The following is a 21,809-nucleotide window of genomic DNA, read 5'->3' as shown; positions in this document are numbered from 1 at the left end:
TAGAGGCTGGAGCATTTCTGTGAAAGGTGCATGGCAGGGCAGGTAGATGATGTGGCCAAAGGCTGGCTGAGGTGTGGTGTCATGAGTGAGGTCTTTGCATGGCATTTATGTGGTGTGGCCCAGCCACACTGGGCTTTGTGGCTGTGAGGAAATCATTGCAGTGGAGCGTATCGGGCATAGAAGAGGGTGCTATGAAAAGAAGGAATGAGAGATGAGTAGGTCCTCCACTGGCCATGTTTCCTGACACCGTAGGCTTCCTCGCCTTTCCTCCAAAGCCGAAGCCACCAGAAAAGTCAAGCCTTGACGCTCTGCTTGATGGGATGTTTTGGGCTGGGTGGGGAGGTCCATGAGCGGCCCTGAGATTCATGAAAGGCGGAGGACAAGAGGTACTGTCAGAAAGGGCCAGCTGGGAGCCATTGTGTTATTGGGGGTGATATTTGGCATTTGTGTCAAGGGAGAAACCTATTTCTCTGCCCAGTGTTTGATTTTCTGCAAGGTGATTTGGACATTTCAGACGGAACTGGAGGCATGTGGTCTGCAACTCCAAAGTGTGGGCGAATGTCAAGGCCTTCCACTGCTTAGCCAAGGTGAGTGTTTTGCAGGCTGTCCAACAGGTGAGTGGTGCGTGTTGCTGAGGAAGACGGGGAGGCTGTGCCACTGGATGTGCTTAAGTGCACAGGACCTATCAGGTTGCACCCACAAATGCTGAGAGTCCTGGCTGAAATCTTCACAAGGCTTCATTCAGCTTTCTTTGAAAGTTCTTGGTGACTGGGTTCCTGAAGACTGGAATAGACTCGTCCCACTCTGATGTTCAACAAGATGGAGAAGGAAGTTCTGGGAAACTGCAGGCTGGTCACTCTGTCATCCGTCGCTGGGAATGGTTTGAAAGAAATCCTCCTGCAAAGCATTGACAAGCCCATGAACGGTAAGAAAGAGATGGGGACTAGTCAGCATGGATCTACAAAGAGCAGATCATACTTGAGCCTTCTCAGTGTCTTCTACGTTGAAGTGACGTGCTGGGTGGACAAGGGGAGAGCAGGAATTGTTGCTTACCTTGCCTTTAGTAAAGGCTTTGATGATTGCTCCAATGACATGGCCATTCAGAAGCTGAGGAAGTACGGGTCTCTTTGAGAAAGAGCCATGGTTGGGGATTTGGTGAGCCCAAGATCCAGCCTCATCTCAGAGGCACAACCGTCATTCTATGACGTTGATTGAAGTGTCTTGATGGTATCTGTCATGGGTGGTGTCCAGAAAATCCCAGTGGGAAAGAGAGTAGTTCAGTGCGTGCTGACTTCTATTGGTGCAGCCCTGGAGATTGCTGGCTTTCTGGGCCGCGAGTGTACATCGCTGGCTCACATTGAGATGTTTCTCCACCAATACCCCCAAGTCATTTTCTGCGGGGCTGCTCTCAATCCACTCGTTGCACAGGCTGTATTCATGTTGGGGATTGTGTCGACCCAAATGCAGGACTTTGCATTCGGCCTTGTTGAACTCCTTGAGGTTTGCTTGGGCCCACCTGTCAAGCCTGTCAAGGTCCTTCCAGATGGCATCCCTTTCCTCTAAGGTGTCGGCCCCCCCACAGAGCTTGGTGCCATGTGCAAACTTGCTGAGGGCCCGCTCCATCCCACTGTGTATGTCAGGGGCAAGGAGGTGAAATAACACAGGTCCCAGGACAGACCCCTGAGAGAAAGCACTCCTCCATTTTATCTACCTGGGCATCGAAGTGTTGGCCGCTACTCCTTGAATGTGCTCATCCAGCCAATTAGTTGTCTGCTAAGTGGTCTGTCCGTCAAATGTGTGACTCCTCTTGTTTAAAAACCAGGATATATGTAAGAGTGCTGTCTAGCTGCTTCCTGAACAGCAAGAGGCTTGGGCCCTGCCGGCCTGCTGAGCCCTGCTTAATGTTGAGTGAAGTTGAAGGAGTGTTGGGAGCAGAAAGGAAGAGGAGACATCACAGGCTGACATGCACGAGAACTTTATTGTGGAAAAAAAGAGTGCAAAGGCTTGCAGAGTAGAAGGGACCTGTTCTGTGGTGCAAGTAGTGCCACCATCAGCCTGTGTCCCATGGAACAGCAGGTTTTCGCAGAGCCCCAAGGTCTTTGTGCACTGCAATAGAATCAGCACATGGGAGGTGCCGGGTGTGTTTGTGGCTGGGAGTAAGCCATTGCAGTGGAGAATACTGGACATGGAAGACGGTGGAAGGAGAACAAGGAAGTGAGAGAGGAGTAGGCTGTCCATCAGCCATGTTTCCAGGCAGCATGGACTGGCCCCGTTCCCTGCTAGAGTGCGGAGTGCCCTGAGAAGAAGAGCCGAGGCTGGGGAGCCTGTGCGCTATGAAGAGCGCAGAGGTGCGTCCTCAGTCGAAGAGCTGGCTTGCATGGAGTTGGAGGCTTCTGTCGGGGGTGTTGGTGTGGGTCCTTAGCAGGGGTAGCAGGCCCTTCCGCCAGAGAAGCAGCCCAGGCCTCCAAGGCCAAAGCCTCCAAAGCCACCGGAGGAGACGGGCACTCCCTGGGAGCTGAGGTTGCTGCCCACGGCAGCTGATGCGGAGGATCCAACGGCGGTGTTCTGGGGGAAGGAGCTGAGGATGGGTCCTGGCAGGGTGACCAGCACGGTGGGAGGCTGGATGGCGACGTGGGAGTCCTCGCACTGTCTGACACAGGGCTCGTTGCAGCTGTTAGCCAGCGGGGTGGGTCCGCAGGGGCGGCAGATGTCGTAGCAGGACATGTCTGTGGTGCGGAGGGTCCCTGGAAGAGAGGGTGCTGGGAAGTCAGAGGGTGTTGGGGGCGTGAGGAGCGGTGCTGGGGGAGGCCAAGGGAGTGGGGAGGCCTAGGGTGGGACTTTGGGGAGTATGGCGGTGGTGAAGCGGAAGGGCTGTTGAGGCTGGGGGCAGAAAGAATCTGGAGAGATGGGTCCAGTGGGGCAGGTGAAGGAGGGGAGTGGGGCTCAGGCTCACCTTGTGGGGCGCAGAGGAGAAGGCGTCGGGAGGAGTGTGTGAGGGTGCGAGGTGCAGGGCCGCTTTTATGCTGGTCCTTGGGTGCCCGCGGGGTGAGAGAGCCTTTGCGCATGACAGCATTTGGCGTGAGCTGCTCTTATATGCCAAAACCCATGAAGTAATGAGGTGGGGTGTGTTGTCCCCACGATGCTCCATCTTCATTTCCTCCTGTTGAGGATGTTGGAAGTGGCGGAACATTTCAAGTGAGAGTATTAAAGGGATAGTTCCTGAAGGTTCGTTAAAGGGCTGGCAGAAGATGCATGCATGACATGGGAGAAGTGCATTGTTGTCAGTGAGGTCATAGTTTGGCACTCCTGAGGTGTGGTCGGTGGCTCTGTTGTGAGGAGGGGGCCCCCGTTGTTGGCATCCCCAGCAGGCTGGTCAGGGCTTCTCAGGTATGCTGGGCGTGATGCGCTACCACTTGCATCACATTCACTCCCTCCGTGCCTTCATCCCAACTCACGAGCCTGCTTTTAGCCCTTGTCTTTCCTGTTTGGTGTGCTGCATTGGTGGCTTGGTGGTCATCTTGTAGGTAGAGGATGTATCTGGGAGCAAGTGGGCTCCCTGTCTTGTCCTTGGGGCCGCAGTCAAAAGAGGCAGAGGAGGGGAGTTTGCATAGCAGGATGTTGTAGTCGCGGGCCTGTCTTAGGGCTGACAGGACTAAGTGCGTTGGGAGTCCTGCCGTGCTTCCCAAAGGGTTGCGTTGGCGACTCCGTAGCGCTCCCTTTTGTGGGGCCAGCATGTTGACAGCTGGGGCTTTGGCCTCCTGCAGTTTGGTGGGAGTCCCTTAGGCTGTTCTTTGTGGTGGGGGTCAAGGGGGAATCCTATTTCTGTGCGTGGTGTTCAACGTTGAGACAGACGATATGGACGTTTTAGAGGGGAGCTGGAGGTGTGCATGCTGCTTGTAGCTGTGAACATGGGGCCCCAGTGGTGATGGTTGCATTGCGAGGATTGGGGAATGGCAAGTGCAGCCCCTGATCTGCCGAGGTGAGTGTTTTGTAGGCTGTCCCACTGGAGCTTGTTGACGAGGATGATGGGGAGGCTGTGTAGCTGGTTATGCAGGAGTCCGTGGGACCTGACAGGCTGCACCTGCAAATGCTGAGTGTCGTGGCTGATACGTTTTCAATAAATAGCTCTCTCAGTTACCTTTGAAAAGTCACGGCGACTGGGAGAGGTTCCTGAAAAGTGGAAGAGACTCATCCCACTCTTATGTTCAAAAGATGAAGGAGGAATGTCTGGGAAACTGCAGCCTGGTCAGCCTGAGGTCAGAGTCTGGGACGGTTCTGAAGGAAATCCTCCCAGAATGTGTTCTCAAGTACGGAAAAGTGATGGAGAGTAGTCAGCGTGGATTTATAGAGAGCATATCCCCTGTGTGCCTACATAGCATCTTCTACGGAGAAGTGACTGACGTCCTACATATATGACTCTGTGATAGTGTTTGTTGTGAAGGTGTAGGATCACAGAGGCACAAAAAACATCGCTTATTGGCTCAGCACTGGGCAGCGGCAGGTCCCTTTGTAGATGGCTGAAAGAGGCCCTTATCAAACATGGGGCAACTGCTGGATTGTTCTCATAGAGGCCACCCCTGCAGCCCCCACTACCAAAACCTTGCCACGTAAAAACAGAACACTAGGGGAGGTCTTGTGGCACTTTTCAACCTGATCTTGAACCGTGTATTTATACAGGGTGAAGTGGGAGTCATCATAGAATCATAGAATGGCTCACCTTGGAAGGGACCTTAAGGATCATCTAACTCCAGCCCCCTGCCGGAGGCAGGGATGCCACCCACCAGATCACGTTGGCCAAGGCCCCATCCAGGCTGGCCTTGAACACCTCCACGCCTGGGGTAACCACAACTTCTCTTGGCAACCTGTTCCAGTGCCTCATCCTCTCACAGTGAAGAATTTCCTTTTCATGTCTAGTCTAAATCTATCCTCTTTTAGTTGAAGACCATTCCCCCTTGTCCTGTCATTATCTACCCAAGGAAAGAGACGTTCTCCGTCTTTTTCAGAAGACCCCTTCAAGTACTGAAAGGTCTCAAGGAAGTCTCCGCAGAGCCTGCACTTCTCCAGGCTGAACATCCCGTGCTCTCTGAGCCTTCTTTCATAGGGGAGGTGCTCAAGGTGGTGCCTCACAAGGACAGAGCAGAGGGGGACAATCACGTCCCTCGACCTGCTGGTCACACCTCTGTTGAAGCAGCCCAGGGTGCAGGTGGCTTTCTGGGCTGCAGGCGTGCCCTGCTGGGTCCTGTCGAGCCTTTGGTCCACCAGAACAACCCAAGTCCTTCTCTGCAGGGCTGCTCTCAATGAGTTCTTCTCCCAGTCTGTCCTCCTGACTGGGATTGCCCCGACCCAGGTGCAACACCTTGAACTTGGACTTGTTGAAGCTCATGTGGTTCACATGAGCCCGCTTCTGCAGCCTGTCCAGGTCCCTTTGGCTGAAGAGCGTTGAGTGAAGAAAGGAGGAGTGTCAGGCTGGCATGCATTAGAACTTTATTGAGGAAGACTCATGAAAAGGAAGGAGCACAAACAGAAGGGCCGTGGTCAGAGGTGCAAGCAGAGTGACCATCAGCAGCTATGCATTTTGTGTGGGAGCTATTCCCAGAGCACGGAGACGAGAGCATCCTCAGTCCATGAAGTGGCTTGCAGGGCACTGTTAGCTGCTGTCAGGGGTGCTGGCGTGGGTCCTTAGCAGGGGTAGCAGGCTCTTCTGCCAGAGAAGCAGCCCAGGCCTCCAAGGCCCCAGCCTCCAAGGCCCCATCCTCCAAAGCCTCCAGAGGAGATGGGCACTCCCTGGGAGCTGAGGTTGCTGCCCACGGCAGCTGATGCGGAGGATCCAACGGCGGTGTTCTGGGGGAAGGAGCTGAGGATGGGTCCTGGCAGGGTGACCACCACGGTGGAAGGCTGGATGGCGACGTGGGAGTCCTCGCACTGCCTGACACAGGGCTCGTTGCAGCTGTTAGCCAGCGGGGTGGGTCCGCAGGGGCGGCAGATGTCGTAGCAGGACATGTCTGTGGTGCGGAGGGTCCCTGGAAGAGAGGGTGTTGGGAAGTCGGAGGGTGTTGGGGGCACTAGAAGCAGTGCTGGGGGAAGCCAAGGGAGTGGGGAGGCCTGGGGTTTTGCGGAGCATGGCAGTGGGGAGGCGGAAGGGCTGCTGAGGCTGGGGGCTGAGGGTGTATGAAGAGCTAGGCCTGTTGGGGCGGGTGAAGGAAGGGGGTGGGGTTCAGGCTCACCTTGTTGGGTGCAGGGGAGAAGGCGTCGGGAGGAGTGTGTGAGTGTGAGAGGTGCAGGGCCGGCTTTTATGCTGGTCCTTGAGTGCCCGCGGGGCGAGAGAGCCTTTGCGCATGACAGCATTTTGCATGAGCTGCTCTTGCATGCCAAAGCCTGGCAAGTAATGAGGTGGGGTGTGGTGTCCTTCCCACAACTCGACCTTTTCATTTCCTCCTGTTGAGGACATGGTGTTGGGTCGTGGTGGCACCTTCAAAGTGAGAGTATTAGAGGCTGGAGCATTTCTGTGAAAGGTGCATGGCAGGGCAGGTAGATGATGTGGCCAAAGGCTGGCTGAGGTGTGGTGTCATGAGTGAGGTCTTTGCATGGCATTTATGTGGTGTGGCCCAGCCACACTGGGCTTTGTGGCTGTGAGGAAATCATTGCAGTGGAGCGTATCGGGCATAGAAGAGGGTGCTATGAAAAGAAGGAATGAGAGATGAGTAGGTCCTCCACTGGCCATGTTTCCTGACACCGTAGGCTTCCTCGCCTTTCCTCCAAAGCCGAAGCCACCAGAAAAGTCAAGCCTTGACGCTCTGCTTGATGGGATGTTTTGGGCTGGGTGGGGAGGTCCGTGAGCGGCCCTGAGATTCATGAAAGGCGGAGGACAAGAGGTACTGTCAGAAAGGGCCAGCTGGGAGCCATTGTGTTATTGGGGGTGATATTTGGCATTTGTGTCAAGGGAGAAACCTATTTCTCTGCCCAGTGTTTGATTTTCTGAAAGGTGATTTGGACATTTCAGACGGAACTGGAGGCAAGTGATCTGCAACTCCAAAGTGTGGGCGAATGTCAAGGCCTTCCACTGCTTAGCCAAGGTGAGTGTTTTGCAGGCTGTCCAACAGGTGAGTAGTGCGTGTTGCTGAGGAAGACGGGGAGGCTGTGCCACTGGATGTGCTTAAGTGCACAGGACCTATCAGGTTGCACCCACAAATGCTGAGAGTCCTGGCTGAAATCTTCACAAGGCTTCATTCAGCTTTCTTTGAAAGTTCTTGGTGACTGGGTTCCTGAAGACTGGAATAGACTCATCCCACTCTGATGTTCAACAAGATGGAGAAGGAAGGTCTGGGAAACTGCAGGCTGGTCACTCTGTCATCCGTCGCTGGGAATGTTTTGAAAGAAATCCTCCTGCAAAGCATTGACAAGCCCATGAACGGTAAGAAAGAGATGGGGACTAGTCAGCATGGATCTACAAAGAGCAGATCATACTTGAGCCTTCTCAGTGTCTTCTACGTTGAAGTGATGTGCTGGGTGGACAAGGGGAGAGCAGGAATTGTTGCTTACCTTGCCTTTAGTAAAGGCTTTGATGATTGCTCCAATGACATGGCCATTCAGAAGCTGAGGAAGTACGGGTTTCTTTGAGAAAGAGCCATGGCTGGGGATTTGGTGAGCCCAAGATCCAGCCTCATCTCAGAGGCGCAACCGTCATTCTATGACGTTGATTGAAGTGTCTTGATGGTATCTGTCAGGGGTGGTGTCCAGAAAATCCCAATGGGAAAGAGAGTAGTTCAGTGCGTGCTGACTTCTATTGGTGCAGCCCAGGAGATGGCTGGCTTTCTGGGCCGCGAGTGTATATCGCTGGCTCACATTGAGATGTTTCTCCACCAATACCCCCAAGTCATTCTCTGCGGGGCTGCTCGCAATCCACTCGTTGCTCAGGCTGTATTGATGTTGGGGATTGTGTCGACCCAAATGCAGGACTTTGCATTCGGCCTTGTTGAACTCCTTGAGGTTTGCTTGGGCCCACCTGTCAAGCCTGTCAAGGTCCTTCCAGATGGCATCCCTTTCCTCTAAGGTGTCGGCCCCCCCACAGAGCTTGGTGCCATGTGCAAACTTGCTGAGGGCCCGCTCCATCCCACTGTGTATGTCAGGGGCAAGGAGGTGAAATAACACAGGTCCCAGGACAGACCCCTGAGAGAAAGCACTCCTCCATTTTATCTACCTGGGCATCGAAGTGTTGGCCGCTACTCCTTGAATGTGCTCATCCAGCCAATTAGTTGTCTGCTAAGTGGTCTGTCCGTCAAATGTGTGCCTCCTCTTGTTTAAAAACCAGGATATATGTAAGAGTGCTGTCTAGCTGCTTCCTGAACAGCAAGAGGCTTGGGCCCTGCCGGCCTGCTGAGCCCTGCTTAATGTTGAGTGAAGTTGAAGGAGTGTTGGGAGCAGAAAGGAAGAGGAGACATCACAGGCTGACATGCACGAGAACTTTATTGTGGAAAAAAAGAGTGCAAAGGCTTGCAGAGTAGAAGGGACCTGTTCTGTGGTGCAAGTAGTGCCACCATCAGCCTGTGTCCCATGGAACAGCAGGTTTTCGCAGAGCCCCAAGGTCTTTGTGCACTGCAATAGAATCAGCACATGGGAGGTGCCGGGTGTGTTTGTGGCTGGGAGTAAGCCATTGCAGTGGAGAATACTGGACATGGAAGACGGTGGAAGGAGAACAAGGAAGTGAGAGAGGAGTAGGCTGTCCATCAGCCATGTTTCCAGGCAGCATGGACTGGCCCCGTTCCCTGCTAGAGTGCGGAGTGCCCTGAGAAGAAGAGCCGAGGCTGGGGAGCCTGTGCGCTATGAAGAGCGCAGAGGTGCGTCCTCAGTCGAAGAGCTGGCTTGCATGGAGTTGGAGGCTTCTGTCGGGGGTGTTGGTGTGGGTCCTTAGCAGGGGTAGCAGGCCCTTCTGCCAGAGAAGCAGCCCAGGCCTCCAAGGCCAAAGCCTCCAAAGCCACCGGAGGAGATGGGCACTCCCTGGGAGCTGAGGTTGCTGCCCACGGCAGCTGATGCGGAGGATCCAACGGCGGTGTTCTGGGGGAAGGAGCTGAGGATGGGTCCTGGCAGGGTGACCAGCACGGTGGGAGGCTGGATGGCGACGTGGGAGTCCTCGCACTGTCTGACACAGGGCTCGTTGCAGCTGTTAGCCAGTGGGGTGGGTCCGCAGGGGCGGCAGATGTCGTAGCAGGACATGTCTGTGGTGTGGAGGGTCCCTGGAAGAGAGGGTGCTGGGAAGTCAGAGGGTGTTGGGGGCGTGAGGAGCGGTGCTGGGGGAGGCCAAGGGAGTGGGGAGGCCTAGGGTGGGACTTTGGGGAGTATGGCGGTGGTGAAGCGGAAGGGCTGTTGAGGCTGGGGGCAGAAAGAATCTGGAGAGATGGGTCCAGTGGGGCAGGTGAAGGAGGGGAGCGGGGCTCAGGCTCACCTTGTGGGGCGCAGAGGAGAAGGCGTCGGGAGGAGTGTGTGAGGGTGCGAGGTGCAGGGCCGCTTTTATGCTGGTCCTTGGGTGCCCGCGGGGTGAGAGAGCCTTTGCGCATGACAGCATTTGGCGTGAGCTGCTCTTATATGCCAAAACCCATGAAGTAATGAGGTGGGGTGTGTTGTCCCCACGATGCTCCATCTTCATTTCCTCCTGTTGAGGATGTTGGAAGTGGCGGAACATTTCAAGTGAGAGTATTAAAGGGATAGTTCCTGAAGGTTCGTTAAAGGGCTGGCAGAAGATGCATGCATGACATGGGAGAAGTGCATTGTTGTCAGTGAGGTCATAGTTTGGCACTCCTGAGGTGTGGTCGGTGGCTCTGTTGTGAGGAGGGGGCCCCCGTTGTTGGCATCCCCAGCAGGCTGGTCAGGGCTTCTCAGGTATGCTGGGCGTGATGCGCTACCACTTGCATCACATTCACTCCCTCCGTGCCTTCATCCCAACTCACGAGCCTGCTTTTAGCCCTTGTCTTTCCTGTTTGGTGTGCTGCATTGGTGGCTTGGTGGTCATCTTGTAGGTAGAGGATGTATCTGGGAGCAAGTGGGCTCCCTGTCTTGTCCTTGGGGCCGCAGTCAAAAGAGGCAGAGGAGGGGAGTTTGCATAGCAGGATGTTGTAGTCGCGGGCCTGTCTTAGGGCTGACAGGACTAAGTGCGTTGGGAGTCCTGCCGTGCTTCCCAAAGGGTTGCGTTGGCGACTCCGTAGCGCTCCCTTTTGTGGGGCCAGCATGTTGACAGCCGGGGCTTTGGCCTCCTGCAGTTTGGTGGGAGTCCCTTAGGCTGTTCTTTGTGGTGGGGGTCAAGGGGGAATCCTATTTCTGTGCGTGGTGTTCAACGTTGAGACAGACGATATGGACGTTTTAGAGGGGAGCTGGAGGTGTGCATGCTGCTTGTAGCTGTGAACATGGGGCCCCAGTGGTGATGGTTGCATTGCGAGGATTGGGGAATGGCAAGTGCAGCCCCTGATCTGCCGAGGTGAGTGTTTTGTAGGCTGTCCCACTGGAGCTTGTTGACGAGGATGATGGGGAGGCTGTGTAGCTGGTTATGCAGGAGTCCGTGGGACCTGACAGGCTGCACCTGCAAATGCTGAGTGTCGTGGCTGATACGTTTTCAATAAATAGCTCTCTCAGTTACCTTTGAAAAGTCACGGCGACTGGGAGAGGTTCCTGAAAAGTGGAAGAGACTCATCCCACTCTTATGTTCAAAAGATGAAGGAGGAATGTCTGGGAAACTGCAGCCTGGTCAGCCTGAGGTCAGAGTCTGGGACGGTTCTGAAGGAAATCCTCCCAGAATGTGTTCTCAAGTACGGAAAAGTGATGGAGAGTAGTCAGCGTGGATTTATAGAGAGCATATCCCCTGTGTGCCTACATAGCATCTTCTACGGAGAAGTGACTGACGTCCTACATATATGACTCTGTGATAGTGTTTGTTGTGAAGGTGTAGGATCACAGAGGCACAAAAAACATCGCTTATTGGCTCAGCACTGGGCAGCGGCAGGTCCCTTTGTAGATGGCTGAAAGAGGCCCTTATCAAACATGGGGCAACTGCTGGATTGTTCTCATAGAGGCCACCCCTGCAGCCCCCACTACCAAAACCTTGCCACGTAAAAACAGAACACTAGGGGAGGTCTTGTGGCACTTTTCAACCTGATCTTGAACCGTGTATTTATACAGGGTGAAGTGGGAGTCATCATAGAATCATAGAATGGCTCACCTTGGAAGGGACCTTAAGGATCATCTAACTCCAGCCCCCTGCCGGAGGCAGGGATGCCACCCACCAGATCACGTTGGCCAAGGCCCCATCCAGGCTGGCCTTGAACACCTCCACGCCTGGGGTAACCACAACTTCTCTTGGCAACCTGTTCCAGTGCCTCATCCTCTCACAGTGAAGAATTTCCTTTTCATGTCTAGTCTAAATCTATCCTCTTTTAGTTGAAGACCATTCCCCCTTGTCCTGTCATTATCTACCCAAGGAAAGAGACGTTCTCCGTCTTTTTCAGAAGACCCCTTCAAGTACTGAAAGGTCTCAAGGAAGTCTCCGCAGAGCCTGCACTTCTCCAGGCTGAACATCCCGTGCTCTCTGAGCCTTCTTTCATAGGGGAGGTGCTCAAGGTGGTGCCTCACAAGGACAGAGCAGAGGGGGACAATCACGTCCCTCGACCTGCTGGTCACACCTCTGTTGAAGCAGCCCAGGGTGCAGGTGGCTTTCTGGGCTGCAGGCGTGCCCTGCTGGGTCCTGTCGAGCCTTTGGTCCACCAGAACAACCCAAGTCCTTCTCTGCAGGGCTGCTCTCAATGAGTTCTTCTCCCAGTCTGTCCTCCTGACTGGGATTGCCCCGACCCAGGTGCAACACCTTGAACTTGGACTTGTTGAAGCTCATGTGGTTCACATGAGCCCGCTTCTGCAGCCTGTCCAGGTCCCTTTGGCTGAAGAGCGTTGAGTGAAGAAAGGAGGAGTGTCAGGCTGGCATGCATTAGAACTTTATTGAGGAAGACTCATGAAAAGGAAGGAGCACAAACAGAAGGGCCGTGGTCAGAGGTGCAAGCAGAGTGACCATCAGCAGCTATGCATTTTGTGTGGGAGCTATTCCCAGAGCACGGAGATGAGAGCATCCTCAGTCCATGAAGTGGCTTGCAGGGCATTGTTAGCTGCTGTCAGGGGTGCTGGCGTGGGTCCTTAGCAGGGGTAGCAGGCTCTTCTGCCAGAGAAGCAGCCCAGGCCTCCAAGGCCCCAGCCTCCAAGGCCCCATCCTCCAAAGCCTCCAGAGGAGACGGGCACTCCCTGGGAGCTGAGGTTGCTGCCCACGGCAGCTGATGCGGAGGATCCAACGGCGGTGTTCTGGGGGAAGGAGCTGAGGATGGGTCCTGGCAGGGTGACCACCACGGTGGAAGGCTGGATGGCGACGTGGGAGTCCTCGCACTGTCTGACACAGGGCTCGTTGCAGCTGTTAGCCAGCGGGGTGGGTCCGCAGGGGCGGCAGATGTCGTAGCAGGACATGTCTGTGGTGCGGAGGGTCCCTGGAAGAGAGGGTGTTGGGAAGGTGGAGGGTGTTGGGGGCACGAGAAGCAGTGCTGGGGGAAGCCAAGGGAGTGGGGAGGCCTGGGGTTTTGCGGAGCATGGCAGTGGGGAGGCGGAAGGGCTGCTGAGGCTGGGGGCAGAGGGCATATGAAGAGCTAGGCCTGTTGGGGCGGGTGAAGGAAGGGGGTGGGGTTCAGGCTCACCTTGTTGGGCGCAGGGGAGAAGGCGTCGGGAGGAGTGTGTGAGTGTGAGAGGTGCAGGGCCGGCTTTTATGCTGGTCCTTGAGTGCCCGCGGGGCGAGAGAGCCTTTGCGCATGACAGCATTTGGCATGAGCTGCTCTTGCATGCCAAAGCCTGGCAAGTAATGAGGTGGGGTGTGGTGTCCTTCCCACAACTCGACCTTTTCATTTCCTCCTGTTGAGGACATGGTGTTGGGTCGTGGTGGCACCTTCAAAGTGAGAGTATTAGAGGCTGGAGCATTTCTGTGAAAGGTGCATGGCAGGGCAGGTAGATGATGTGGCCAAAGGCTGGCTGAGGTGTGGTGTCATGAGTGAGGTCTTTGCATGGCATTTATGTGGTGTGGCCCAGCCACACTGGGCTTTGTGGCTGTGAGGAAATCATTGCAGTGGAGCGTATCGGGCATAGAAGAGGGTGCTATGAAAAGAAGGAATGAGAGATGAGTAGGTCCTCCACTGGCCATGTTTCCTGACACCGTAGGCTTCCTCGCCTTTCCTCCAAAGCCGAAGCCACCAGAAAAGTCAAGCCTTGACGCTCTGCTTGATGGGATGTTTTGGGCTGGGTGGGGAGGTCCATGAGCGGCCCTGAGATTCATGAAAGGCGGAGGACAAGAGGTACTGTCAGAAAGGGCCAGCTGGGAGCCATTGTGTTATTGGGGGTGATATTTGGCATTTGTGTCAAGGGAGAAACCTATTTCTCTGCCCAGTGTTTGATTTTCTGCAAGGTGATTTGGACATTTCAGACGGAACTGGAGGCATGTGGTCTGCAACTCCAAAGTGTGGGCGAATGTCAAGGCCTTCCACTGCTTAGCCAAGGTGAGTGTTTTGCAGGCTGTCCAACAGGTGAGTGGTGCGTGTTGCTGAGGAAGACGGGGAGGCTGTGCCACTGGATGTGCTTAAGTGCACAGGACCTATCAGGTTGCACCCACAAATGCTGAGAGTCCTGGCTGAAATCTTCACAAGGCTTCATTCAGCTTTCTTTGAAAGTTCTTGGTGACTGGGTTCCTGAAGACTGGAATAGACTCGTCCCACTCTGATGTTCAACAAGATGGAGAAGGAAGTTCTGGGAAACTGCAGGCTGGTCACTCTGTCATCCGTCGCTGGGAATGGTTTGAAAGAAATCCTCCTGCAAAGCATTGACAAGCCCATGAACGGTAAGAAAGAGATGGGGACTAGTCAGCATGGATCTACAAAGAGCAGATCATACTTGAGCCTTCTCAGTGTCTTCTACGTTGAAGTGACGTGCTGGGTGGACAAGGGGAGAGCAGGAATTGTTGCTTACCTTGCCTTTAGTAAAGGCTTTGATGATTGCTCCAATGACATGGCCATTCAGAAGCTGAGGAAGTACGGGTCTCTTTGAGAAAGAGCCATGGTTGGGGATTTGGTGAGCCCAAGATCCAGCCTCATCTCAGAGGCACAACCGTCATTCTATGACGTTGATTGAAGTGTCTTGATGGTATCTGTCATGGGTGGTGTCCAGAAAATCCCAGTGGGAAAGAGAGTAGTTCAGTGCGTGCTGACTTCTATTGGTGCAGCCCTGGAGATTGCTGGCTTTCTGGGCCGCGAGTGTACATCGCTGGCTCACATTGAGATGTTTCTCCACCAATACCCCCAAGTCATTTTCTGCGGGGCTGCTCTCAATCCACTCGTTGCACAGGCTGTATTCATGTTGGGGATTGTGTCGACCCAAATGCAGGACTTTGCATTCGGCCTTGTTGAACTCCTTGAGGTTTGCTTGGGCCCACCTGTCAAGCCTGTCAAGGTCCTTCCAGATGGCATCCCTTTCCTCTAAGGTGTCGGCCCCCCCACAGAGCTTGGTGCCATGTGCAAACTTGCTGAGGGCCCGCTCCATCCCACTGTGTATGTCAGGGGCAAGGAGGTGAAATAACACAGGTCCCAGGACAGACCCCTGAGAGAAAGCACTCCTCCATTTTATCTACCTGGGCATCGAAGTGTTGGCCGCTACTCCTTGAATGTGCTCATCCAGCCAATTAGTTGTCTGCTAAGTGGTCTGTCCGTCAAATGTGTGCCTCCTCTTGTTTAAAAACCAGGATATATGTAAGAGTGCTGTCTAGCTGCTTCCTGAACAGCAAGAGGCTTGGGCCCTGCCGGCCTGCTGAGCCCTGCTTAATGTTGAGTGAAGTTGAAGGAGTGTTGGGAGCAGAAAGGAAGAGGAGACATCACAGGCTGACATGCACGAGAACTTTATTGTGGAAAAAAAGAGTGCAAAGGCTTGCAGAGTAGAAGGGACCTGTTCTGTGGTGCAAGTAGTGCCACCATCAGCCTGTGTCCCATGGAACAGCAGGTTTTCGCAGAGCCCCAAGGTCTTTGTGCACTGCAATAGAATCAGCACATGGGAGGTGCCGGGTGTGTTTGTGGCTGGGAGTAAGCCATTGCAGTGGAGAATACTGGACATGGAAGACGGTGGAAGGAGAACAAGGAAGTGAGAGAGGAGTAGGCTGTCCATCAGCCATGTTTCCAGGCAGCATGGACTGGCCCCGTTCCCTGCTAGAGTGCGGAGTGCCCTGAGAAGAAGAGCCGAGGCTGGGGAGCCTGTGCGCTATGAAGAGCGCAGAGGTGCGTCCTCAGTCGAAGAGCTGGCTTGCATGGAGTTGGAGGCTTCTGTCGGGGGTGTTGGTGTGGGTCCTTAGCAGGGGTAGCAGGCCCTTCCGCCAGAGAAGCAGCCCAGGCCTCCAAGGCCAAAGCCCCCAAAGCCACCGGAGGAGATGGGCACTCCCTGGGAGCTGAGGTTGCTGCCCACGGCAGCTGATGCGGAGGATCCAACGGCGGTGTTCTGGGGGAAGGAGCTGAGGATGGGTCCTGGCAGGGTGACCAGCACGGTGGGAGGCTGGATGGCGACGTGGGAGTCCTCGCACTGTCTGACACAGGGCTCGTTGCAGCTGTTAGCCAGCGGGGTGGGTCCGCAGGGGCGGCAGATGTCGTAGCAGGACATGTCTGTGGTGCGGAGGGTCCCTGGAAGAGAGGGTGCTGGGAAGTCAGAGGGTGTTGGGGGCGTGAGGAGCGGTGCTGGGGGAGGCCAAGGGAGTGGGGAGGCCTAGGGTGGGACTTTGGGGAGTATGGCGGTGGTGAAGCGGAAGGGCTGTTGAGGCTGGGGGCAGAAAGAATCTGGAGAGATGGGTCCAGTGGGGCAGGTGAAGGAGGGGAGCGGGGCTCAGGCTCACCTTGTGGGGCGCAGAGGAGAAGGCGTCGGGAGGAGTGTGTGAGGGTGCGAGGTGCAGGGCCGCTTTTATGCTGGTCCTTGGGTGCCCGCGGGGTGAGAGAGCCTTTGCGCATGACAGCATTTGGCGTGAGCTGCTCTTATATGCCAAAACCCATGAAGTAATGAGGTGGGGTGTGTTGTCCCCACGATGCTCCATCTTCATTTCCTCCTGTTGAGGATGTTGGAAGTGGCGGAACATTTCAAGTGAGAGTATTAAAGGGATAGTTCCTGAAGGTTCGTTAAAGGGCTGGCAGAAGATGCATGCATGACATGGGAGAAGTGCATTGTTGTCAGTGAGGTCATAGTTTGGCACTCCTGAGGTGTGGTCGGTGGCTCTGTTGTGAGGAGGGGGCCCCCGTTGTTGGCATCCCCAGCAGGCTGGTCAGGGCTTCTCAGGTATGCTGGGCGTGATGCGCTACCACTTGCATCACATTCACTCCCTCCGTGCCTTCATCCCAACTCACGAGCCTGCTTTTAGCCCTTGTCTTTCCTGTTTGGTGTGCTGCATTGGTGGCTTGGTGGTCATCTTGTAGGTAGAGGATGTATCTGGGAGCAAGTGGGCTCCCTGTCTTGTCCTTGGGGCCGCAGTCAAAAGAGGCAGAGGAGGGGAGTTTGCATAGCAGGATGTTGTAGTCGCGGGCCTGTCTTAGGGCTGACAGGACTAAGTGCGTTGGGAGTCCTGCCGTGCTTCCCAAAGGGTTGCGTTGGCGACTCCGTAGCGCTCCCTTTTGTGGGGCCAGCATGTTGACAGCTGGGGCTTTGGCCTCCTGCAGTTTGGTGGGAGTCCCTTAGGCTGTTCTTTGTGGTGGGGGTCAAGGGGGAATCCTATTTCTGTGCGTGGTGTTCAACGTTGAGACAGACGATATGGACGTTTTAGAGGGGAGCTGGAGGTGTGCATGCTGCTTGTAGCTGTGAACATGGGGCCCCAGTGGTGATGGTTGCATTGCGAGGATTGGGGAATGGCAAGTGCAGCCCCTGATCTGCCGAGGTGAGTGTTTTGTAGGCTGTCCCACTGGAGCTTGTTGACGAGGATGATGGGGAGGCTGTGTAGCTGGTTATGCAGGAGTCCGTGGGACCTGACAGGCTGCACCTGCAAATGCTGAGTGTCGTGGCTGATACGTTTTCAATAAATAGCTCTCTCAGTTACCTTTGAAAAGTCACGGCGACTGGGAGAGGTTCCTGAAAAGTGGAAGAGACTCATCCCACTCTTATGTTCAAAAGATGAAGGAGGAATGTCTGGGAAACTGCAGCCTGGTCAGCCTGAGGTCAGAGTCTGGGACGGTTCTGAAGGAAATCCTCCCAGAATGTGTTCTCAAGTACGGAAAAGTGATGGAGAGTAGTCAGCGTGGATTTATAGAGAGCATATCCCCTGTGTGCCTACATAGCATCTTCTACGGAGAAGTGACTGACGTCCTACATATATGACTCTGTGATAGTGTTTGTTGTGAAGGTGTAGGATCACAGAGGCACAAAAAACATCGCTTATTGGCTCAGCACTGGGCAGCGGCAGGTCCCTTTGTAGATGGCTGAAAGAGGCCCTTATCAAACATGGGGCAACTGCTGGATTGTTCTCATAGAGGCCACCCCTGCAGCCCCCACTACCAAAACCTTGCCACGTAAAAACAGAACACTAGGGGAGGTCTTGTGGCACTTTTCAACCTGATCTTGAACCGTGTATTTATACAGGGTGAAGTGGGAGTCATCATAGAATCATAGAATGGCTCACCTTGGAAGGGACCTTAAGGATCATCTAACTCCAGCCCCCTGCCGGAGGCAGGGATGCCACCCACCAGATCACGTTGGCCAAGGCCCCATCCAGGCTGGCCTTGAACACCTCCACGCCTGGGGTAACCACAACTTCTCTTGGCAACCTGTTCCAGTGCCTCATCCTCTCACAGTGAAGAATTTCCTTTTCATGTCTAGTCTAAATCTATCCTCTTTTAGTTGAAGACCATTCCCCCTTGTCCTGTCATTATCTACCCAAGGAAAGAGACGTTCTCCGTCTTTTTCAGAAGACCCCTTCAAGTACTGAAAGGTCTCAAGGAAGTCTCCGCAGAGCCTGCACTTCTCCAGGCTGAACATCCCGTGCTCTCTGAGCCTTCTTTCATAGGGGAGGTGCTCAAGGTGGTGCCTCACAAGGACAGAGCAGAGGGGGACAATCACGTCCCTCGACCTGCTGGTCACACCTCTGTTGAAGCAGCCCAGGGTGCAGGTGGCTTTCTGGGCTGCAGGCGTGCCCTGCTGGGTCCTGTCGAGCCTTTGGTCCACCAGAACAACCCAAGTCCTTCTCTGCAGGGCTGCTCTCAATGAGTTCTTCTCCCAGTCTGTCCTCCTGACTGGGATTGCCCCGACCCAGGTGCAACACCTTGAACTTGGACTTGTTGAAGCTCATGTGGTTCACATGAGCCCGCTTCTGCAGCCTGTCCAGGTCCCTTTGGCTGAAGAGCGTTGAGTGAAGAAAGGAGGAGTGTCAGGCTGGCATGCATTAGAACTTTATTGAGGAAGACTCATGAAAAGGAAGGAGCACAAACAGAAGGGCCGTGGTCAGAGGTGCAAGCAGAGTGACCATCAGCAGCTATGCATTTTGTGTGGGAGCTATTCCCAGAGCACGGAGACGAGAGCATCCTCAGTCCATGAAGTGGCTTGCAGGGCACTGTTAGCTGCTGTCAGGGGTGCTGGCGTGGGTCCTTAGCAGGGGTAGCAGGCTCTTCTGCCAGAGAAGCAGCCCAGGCCTCCAAGGCCCCAGCCTCCAAGGCCCCAGCCTCCAAAGCCTCCAGAGGAGATGGGCACTCCCTGGGAGCTGAGGTTGCTGCCCACGGCAGCTGATGCGGAGGATCCAACGGCGGTGTTCTGGGGGAAGGAGCTGAGGATGGGTCCTGGCAGGGTGACCACCACGGTGGAAGGCTGGATGGCGACGTGGGAGTCCTCGCACTGCCTGACACAGGGCTCGTTGCAGCTGTTAGCCAGCGGGGTGGGTCCGCAGGGGCGGCAGATGTCGTAGCAGGACATGTCTGTGGTGCGGAGGGTCCCTGGAAGAGAGGGTGTTGGGAAGTCGGAGGGTGTTGGGGGCACTAGAAGCAGTGCTGGGGGAAGCCAAGGGAGTGGGGAGGCCTGGGGTTTTGCGGAGCATGGCAGTGGGGAGGCGGAAGGGCTGCTGAGGCTGGGGGCTGAGGGTGTATGAAGAGCTAGGCCTGTTGGGGCGGGTGAAGGAAGGGGGTGGGGTTCAGGCTCACCTTGTTGAGTGAAGGGGAGAAGGCGTCGGGAGGAGTGTGTGAGTGTGAGAGGTGCAGGGCCGGCTTTTATGCTGGTCCTTGAGTGCCCGCGGGGCGAGAGAGCCTTTGCGCATGACAGCATTTGGCATGAGCTGCTCTTGCATGCCAAAGCCTGGCAAGTAATGAGGTGGGGTGTGGTGTCCTTCCCACAACTCGACCTTTTCATTTCCTCCTGTTGAGGACATGGTGTTGGGTCGTGGTGGCACCTTCAAAGTGAGAGTATTAGAGGCTGGAGCATTTCTGTGAAAGGTGCATGGCAGGGCAGGTAGATGATGTGGCCAAAGGCTGGCTGAGGTGTGGTGTCATGAGTGAGGTCTTTGCATGGCATTTATGTGGTGTGGCCCAGACACACTGGGCTTTGTGGCTGTGAGGAAATCATTGCAGTGGAGCGTATCGGGCATAGAAGAGGGTGCTATGAAAAGAAGGAATGAGAGATGAGTAGGTCCTCCACTGGCCATGTTTCCTGACACCGTAGGCTTCCTCGCCTTTCCTCCAAAGCCGAAGCCACCAGAAAAGTCAAGCCTTGACGCTCTGCTTGATGGGATGTTTTGGGCTGGGTGGGGAGGTCCGTGAGCGGCCCTGAGATTCATGAAAGGCGGAGGACAAGAGGTACTGTCAGAAAGGGCCAGCTGGGAGCCATTGTGTTATTGGGGGTGATATTTGGCATTTGTGTCAAGGGAGAAACCTATTTCTCTGCCCAGTGTTTGATTTTCTGAAAGGTGATTTGGACATTTCAGACGGAACTGGAGGCAAGTGATCTGCAACTCCAAAGTGTGGGCGAATGTCAAGGCCTTCCACTGCTTAGCCAAGGTGAGTGTTTTGCAGGCTGTCCAACAGGTGAGTAGTGCGTGTTGCTGAGGAAGACGGGGAGGCTGTGCCACTGGATGTGCTTAAGTGCACAGGACCTATCAGGTTGCACCCACAAATGCTGAGAGTCCTGGCTGAAATCTTCACAAGGCTACATTCAGCTTTCTTTGAAAGTTCTTGGTGACTGGGTTCCTGAAGACTGGAATAGACTCATCCCACTCTGATGTTCAACAAGATGGAGAAGGAAGGTCTGGGAAACTGCAGGCTGGTCACTCTGTCATCCGTCGCTGGGAATGTTTTGAAAGAAATCCTCCTGCAAAGCATTGACAAGCCCATGAACGGTAAGAAAGAGATGGGGACTAGTCAGCATGGATCTACAAAGAGCAGATCATACTTGAGCCTTCTCAGTGTCTTCTACGTTGAAGTGATGTGCTGGGTGGACAAGGGGAGAGCAGGAATTGTTGCTTACCTTGCCTTTAGTAAAGGCTTTGATGATTGCTCCAATGACATGGCCATTCAGAAGCTGAGGAAGTACGGGTTTCTTTGAGAAAGAGCCATGGCTGGGGATTTGGTGAGCCCAAGATCCAGCCTCATCTCAGAGGCGCAACCGTCATTCTATGACGTTGATTGAAGTGTCTTGATGGTATCTGTCAGGGGTGGTGTCCAGAAAATCCCAATGGGAAAGAGAGTAGTTCAGTGCGTGCTGACTTCTATTGGTGCAGCCCAGGAGATGGCTGGCTTTCTGGGCCGCGAGTGTATATCGCTGGCTCACATTGAGATGTTTCTCCACCAATACCCCCAAGTCATTCTCTGCGGGGCTGCTCGCAATCCACTCGTTGCTCAGGCTGTATTCATGTTGGGGATTGTGTCGACCCAAATGCAGGACTTTGCATTCGGCCTTGTTGAACTCCTTGAGGTTTGCTTGGGCCCACCTGTCAAGCCTGTCAAGGTCCTTCCAGATGGCATCCCTTTCCTCTAAGGTGTCGGCCCCCCCACAGAGCTTGGTGCCATGTGCAAACTTGCTGAGGGCCCGCTCCATCCCACTGTGTATGTCAGGGGCAAGGAGGTGAAATAACACAGGTCCCAGGACAGACCCCTGAGAGAAAGCACTCCTCCATTTTATCTACCTGGGCATCGAAGTGTTGGCCGCTACTCCTTGAATGTGCTCATCCAGCCAATTAGTTGTCTGCTAAGTGGTCTGTCCGTCAAATGTGTGCCTCCTCTTGTTTAAAAACCAGGATATATGTAAGAGTGCTGTCTAGCTGCTTCCTGAACAGCAAGAGGCTTGGGCCCTGCCGGCCTGCTGAGCCCTGCTTAATGTTGAGTGAAGTTGAAGGAGTGTTGGGAGCAGAAAGGAAGAGGAGACATCACAGGCTGACATGCACGAGAACTTTATTGTGGAAAAAAAGAGTGCAAAGGCTTGCAGAGTAGAAGGGACCTGTTCTGTGGTGCAAGTAGTGCCACCATCAGCCTGTGTCCCATGGAACAGCAGGTTTTCGCAGAGCCCCAAGGTCTTTGTGCACTGCAATAGAATCAGCACATGGGAGGTGCCGGGTGTGTTTGTGGCTGGGAGTAAGCCATTGCAGTGGAGAATACTGGACATGGAAGACGGTGGAAGGAGAACAAGGAAGTGAGAGAGGAGTAGGCTGTCCATCAGCCATGTTTCCAGGCAGCATGGACTGGCCCCGTTCCCTGCTAGAGTGCGGAGTGCCCTGAGAAGAAGAGCCGAGGCTGGGGAGCCTGTGCGCTATGAAGAGCGCAGAGGTG

The 21,809-nt window shown here is 54.6% G+C and overlaps 1 protein-coding gene across 1 annotated transcript; it reads right to left on the bottom strand.

Moving 5' to 3' along the window:
* Nucleotides 1–3,792: 3,792 nt before the first annotated feature.
* On the bottom strand, nucleotides 3,793–6,245 carry LOC310895171 (feather keratin 1-like). Its single transcript, XM_083826096.1, has 2 exons — nucleotides 6,225–6,245; nucleotides 3,793–6,020 (listed from the first exon to the last, which is right to left on the bottom strand). The coding sequence occupies exon 2, from the start codon at nucleotides 5,998–6,000 to the stop codon at nucleotides 5,680–5,682; it is 321 nt and encodes a 106-aa protein (XP_083682222.1). The 5' UTR covers nucleotides 6,001–6,020; nucleotides 6,225–6,245; the 3' UTR covers nucleotides 3,793–5,679.
* Nucleotides 6,246–21,809: the final 15,564 nt, after the last annotated feature.

The sequence above is a fragment of the Anser anser genome (genome assembly GCF_964211835.1).
Source record: "Anser anser genome assembly, chromosome: 2".
NCBI classification, from domain to species: domain Eukaryota; kingdom Metazoa; phylum Chordata; class Aves; order Anseriformes; family Anatidae; genus Anser; species Anser anser.
This window is presented reverse-complemented; position numbering and strand designations above follow the sequence as displayed.